Below are 5,204 nucleotides of genomic sequence, written 5' to 3'. Positions count from 1 at the left end.
GTTGAATGAAGAGCAAAACCTCACTGACTGTCAGATTAATGTGTGTGAAGGACAGGGAGAGCCCCACTACTACTGGACATTAGACCTGCCCTCACTAGAACCTTTGCAACACATAGCAAATCAATATCTGCCAACCCACTCAACACGGCAGGGCTACACAGAGTATCACAACACACTGAGGTTCAAACAAAGCCCAGGTCATGACCCCATGTATGACTTACAGGTGCATAAACTAGGCCCACAAATGCTCACATTGCAGCACCTATATGTCACTCAAAGTGGTAATGCAGTCTGCTCTGTACTTCAGCCAGAAATAGTGCAACGAGTGAACAGGATGCCAAAACCACATGTATCAGTAGCACACAATGACAGCACTGAGTGGAAAGATTTAGGCCGCGTTCTCGCTCAAGTTGAAAGGGACAGATATGAAAAAACTGAAGAAACACATGAGGGATGGCTTCAAGGTCGCAGAACAGGATGCATGAGATACACATTAGGGTGGGTACTCACTACCCACCCAGCCACCCACATGATTGACAGCACTGATGTACACGTGCAGGAAGATAGTGAGAACTGACATGAACTCTCATTAGAGTTACACCCAGAACTACAACAACTGCCCACAACTCTGTGGTCCGCAGACTCTACAGATGTAGGATTAATTAAAGGAGCAGATCCCGTTGTAGTAAAAACCACCACAACCTACAGGCCAGTCAAACCACAATATCCCTTAACAGCAGAAGCAAAGGCAGGCATCAGGCCAGTAATTGCAGATATGGAGAAAGCAGGCATTTTAGTAAAAACAACCAAAGTGACCTGTAACACTCCAATCTTTCCAGTGAAAAAAGCAAACACAGGAAAGTATCGCCTAGTACATGACCTCAGAGCAATAAATGACGTAACAGAACAAATCCCACCTGTGGTAGCAAATCCACACACAATCCTAAATCAAGTAACACCAAAAGAGCAATGGTTTTCGGTTATAGACCTATCAAATGCATTCTTCTCTGTACCGCTACATTCTGACTCACAGGCTCTGTTCGGTTTCACCTTTGATAATCAGAAGTACACATATACAAGGTTACCTCAGGGTTTCCAGAACAGCCCCACCTTGTATGCAGAAGCTTTAAGGAAATCTATGTCGCTTTGCACTCTCCCTGCCCCAGGACAGTTTCTCCTGTACGTAGATGACATACTGATCACGGGAAACACACAGGCAGACTGCAAAGCGAACACAATAACAGTATTACAACATTTAGCTGAACAGGGCCACAAAGTCTCACAGCACAAATTACAACTGTGGAGCTCAGAGGTCACATACCTTGGCCACAAGCTCACAGGGGAAGGGAGAACACTGTTAGACAGCAGAAAACTAGCAGTACAGAATGCTCCAAAACCACTCACAAAACAACAGATGATGAGTTATTTAGGTCTCTGCAACTTTTGCAGATGCTGGATACCTGAATATGCTCTGTTAGCTCAACCTTTGCAAAACTTAATTTATGGAAAAAATCTAGCACTGAAAGATAAAATAGAATGGACACCAGAAGCAGAAAAAGCATTTAATGATTTGAAACTTGCCCTACAAACACGCACAGTCTTAGCCCTGCCAGACTATGACAAATTATTTTATTTGCACGTAGACGGAGGTGCAGGCTATATGAAGGCTGTTCTAACACAAGCATTTGGGGAAAAACAACGGCCACTCGCCTTTTACTCGTGTAAATTAGACTCAGTTGCTTCAGGCTTGCCTACGTGCATACAGGCCTGTGCAGCCGCAGCAGAGGCAGTAAAAAAGTCTGCCGACATTGTTCTCGGTCATAAATTAATTATCAAAGTTCCCCATGCTGTAACCTCCATCTTACTGCAAGCAAACTTGTCTTATCTTACACATGCAAGACAGCTCTCATATGTAGGCATTCTGCTATCACAGTCACACATTACAATTGAGAAGTGTGGACAACTAAACCCAAGCACACTTCTCCCCACTTCAGCAGACGGAGAAAAACACTGTTGCATGCAAAAATTAGATGAGGAAACGAAACCACGAGCTGACATTCATAGCACACCGCAACTAACCTTCACTAATATTTTTGTAGATGGCTCAGCATCCAAAAATAGTCTGGGGAGAAACTGTGTGGGCTATGCAGTAACCACAGCTGACAAGGTTTTAGAAGCTAAACCATTAACTTCCTCACACTCTGCTCAAAGTGCCGAATTGACGGCTGTCATCAGAGCATGTCAACTGCATGAGGGACAAAAAATAAACATACACACAGACAGCCAGTATGTTTTTGCAGCAGTACATCATTTTGCAAAAATCTGGCAAAACAGAGGTATGGTTACTTCTACCGGTAACCCTGTGCAACACGGAAATCTTTTAAAACAACTACTAGAAGTTATAACTCTGCCAAAGAAGCTGGCATTATGCAAATGTGCTGCACACCAAAAAGATGACTCTGAAATTACTAAAGGCAACAACTTTGCAGACATAGCTGCAAAAAAGGCAGCACATCAGCCAATAGAAACCTTAATGTCTGAAACCACAGAGTTAATACCACTTGATGTACTGAAAGATGAACAGAAAGCCGCACCCACTGCAGAACAAAAGAAGTGGTTAAAATGTGGCGCACAACTGAAAAATGACTTAATGATCTGTAATGGCAAACCAATATTGCCAAAATCCCTACACAAGACAGCAGCATTAGTGATACATGGTTTAACACACGTATCAACAGCGGGGATGATAGATATTCTCTCTAAACACTTCTACACTCAAAATTTCGAAAATTCAGCAAAAGCATTTATCAGAACATGCATGATTTGCCAAAAACACAATGCACAGGGAAATCTCAGACCAAAAAGAGGTCATTTTCCCACACCACCTCACCCATTCCATACAATCCACATGGATTTTATCGAATTGAATGAATGCCAAAATTCGAAATATGCTCTAGTAATTATAGATGTATTTTCAAAATGGCCAGAAATCTATCCAGTAAAAAGAGCAGATGCAATTTCAGTAGCAAAATGCTTATGCAATCATTTCATACCCACATATGGCATTCCTAGCCTAATACGGGCTGACAATGGAACACATTTTGTAAATGACATAATTAGCAAGGTCTCTGAAGCCTTAGGATTTAGCATCAAACATCACTGTGCATACCATCCACAAAGTGCCGGACTAGTGGAAAGAACTAACGGTACAATAAAACAAAGATTAAGAAAATGCATGGAAGAAACAGGAAGGCCATGGCCCGAGTGTGTAGGCCTAGTAAAAATGTGGATGAGACTGACGCAAGGCTCTCAGAAGCTCACACCTTTTGAAATTATTCATGGCAGACCGTTCCCACTGCCGATCACAAGCGAGCCAATAGACAAATCAGTAAAGGAAACCACCTTAGCTGAATGGATGACTAAACTGCTTGAAAACAAAGAGATTGTGCTAAACAACCAACTGCCAAGTGATGTATCTCCAGTGTCTTGCAGGTTAAAATCAGGTGATTGGATCCTGATCAAGGTGCTCCAAAGGAAAAATTGGAGCTCTCCCAGGTGGGAAGGCCCGTACCAAGTCCTTCTTACCACACCTACCGCCTGCAAAATAGCAGAGAGACCCTCGTGGATCCACCAAAGCCACTGTAAAAAGGTACAGGACGCATCAGGCTAAGACGCCAGCTCCCTAGAATCTCACCGGTGCTCTAGTGGTGGAGAGAGGGCTGATTGGGTAAAAAGCCCGCCCTTGATCTTCTCGCCCTAGTCTACGCACCAGAGGTTTTAGTGTGCTTGGTCACCATGAAGACACTGTTCCTGCTATCAGCGATCCTCCTATCACTGGTGGCTCTCTTTGCAATATTCACACTGCAAGGCAGCTACAAAAGAAATCTGGAAAAAAGATGGACACACGACAACTCGCACCTGCGCGACCTGAACCAAGACCACAACCACCCATGGATGAACAACGCGTGGTATAAGTATGTGTACGACAGAACACGCACCGACAACAGCACGGAGTGCTATGTGTGTTCACACATGCCAACAACGGCCATACACGCAACAATATATGGAATGGCACCTGAACTCGACGAAGCGATGTGCATATTCAACAAAGCGATAACTGGCAACTGCTCACGCAGAGATTTGGATTGTTCCTAAATGCCTCAGTAAAGATCAACAAGGCACAAAATGAAGAAATCGACGCAATACGCATTGTAGTGATGCAACACAGAGTCGCACTGGACATGATTTTAGCTGAAAAAGGAGGTTTATGTGTATTGTTTAACACCACATGTTGTACATACATCCCAGACAATGTGCATTCACAAAACATGACCGACGCTCTGAACGCTTTGAGAAAGATTAAGGACGCTCAGCAACAAGACTATGTCACAAGCACTGAAGATTGGCTCACATGGTTGCTAAGTGGTTCTTGGAAGTCCCTACTGATTAAAGGACTTGTTTTTGTTGGAATTTTACTTTTACTTTTATGTGTTTTCACAACATGTGTAATACCCTGTCTGAAGAAAATGGTATCAAACATGGTGATGACCTCTATCAACGCTTATGTAACACTGCCTCAAATGGAAGATGTTTTGGAAAAGGATTCATGTGATGATGTTGAAGTCTAATTGAACCCAGGATTGCTCAATGACGTTCTGACCGAAAATGTTTAGGCAAGAGGTTATGAATTGAACCAATAGCAATGCTGTTATTACAGAAATTTGAACAACAGGAGGGGATGTCAGGAGATTTTTATTATTAAGACATTTTATTAATCATTATTGCTGATATACTAAAGCTAAGAGTGTTCATATTTCTGTTTTCACTCAACTAGCTTCACAACTGTCTACACTTTGCCTTAAAAAGACTTGTTTTGCTCTCACATTATCTAACAGGAAACCGCCACCCAAGAGTAAGAAATGACCTTTTAAGAAACAACCTTTTTTGAACATAAGTTCCGAGATCTCACACCTGCCTGTTTGGCTAGGGAATGTTACTTCCTTTCTTGTATGTTTCATGTTGTGTATAAATAAAGGCAGAGAATTGCTGCAGGGTGTGAGACTCCCTTGAGCGCTCACCCGTGCACGTTGAACTGTTACAAGTGTCTGAGTGTTATTTCATTATACCTGATTACTTGATAAATATTGTCTAATATCATTTATATAGCGCCAAATCACAACAAAAGTCGCCTCAAGGCGCTTCAT

General features: G+C 42.5%; 1 protein-coding gene across 1 annotated transcript; it reads left to right on the top strand.

Annotated features, from left to right (window-relative positions):
- The first annotated feature begins 3,795 nt into the window (after positions 1-3,795).
- On the top strand, positions 3,796-4,952 carry LOC148094691 (syncytin-2-like). Its single transcript, XM_087837404.1, has 2 exons — positions 3,796-4,020; positions 4,137-4,952. Exons 1-2 carry the CDS (start codon positions 3,796-3,798, stop codon positions 4,626-4,628), a joined length of 717 nt encoding a protein of 238 aa, XP_087693530.1. The 3' UTR covers positions 4,629-4,952.
- The last annotated feature ends 252 nt before the right edge of the window (positions 4,953-5,204 follow it).

Source organism: Neolamprologus brichardi, unplaced genomic scaffold (genome assembly GCF_056152115.1).
Source record: "Neolamprologus brichardi isolate AB-2024 unplaced genomic scaffold, ASM5615211v1 NODE_ptg000031l+_length_7269946_cov_1, whole genome shotgun sequence".
Lineage (NCBI taxonomy): Eukaryota > Metazoa > Chordata > Actinopteri > Cichliformes > Cichlidae > Neolamprologus > Neolamprologus brichardi.
The sequence above is the reverse complement of the archived record's forward strand: the minus strand, read 5'-3'. Positions and strand labels throughout refer to the sequence as shown.

Coding starts and splice junctions, on each gene's coding strand:
- LOC148094691 (XM_087837404.1), top strand. CDS start 3,796: ATGAAGACACTGTTCCTGCTATCAGCGATCCTCCTATCACTGGTGGCT. Junction 4,021..4,136: donor ACAACAGCACGGAGTGCTAT/GTGTGTTCACAC, acceptor CTGCTCACGCAG/AGATTTGGATTGTTCCTAAA.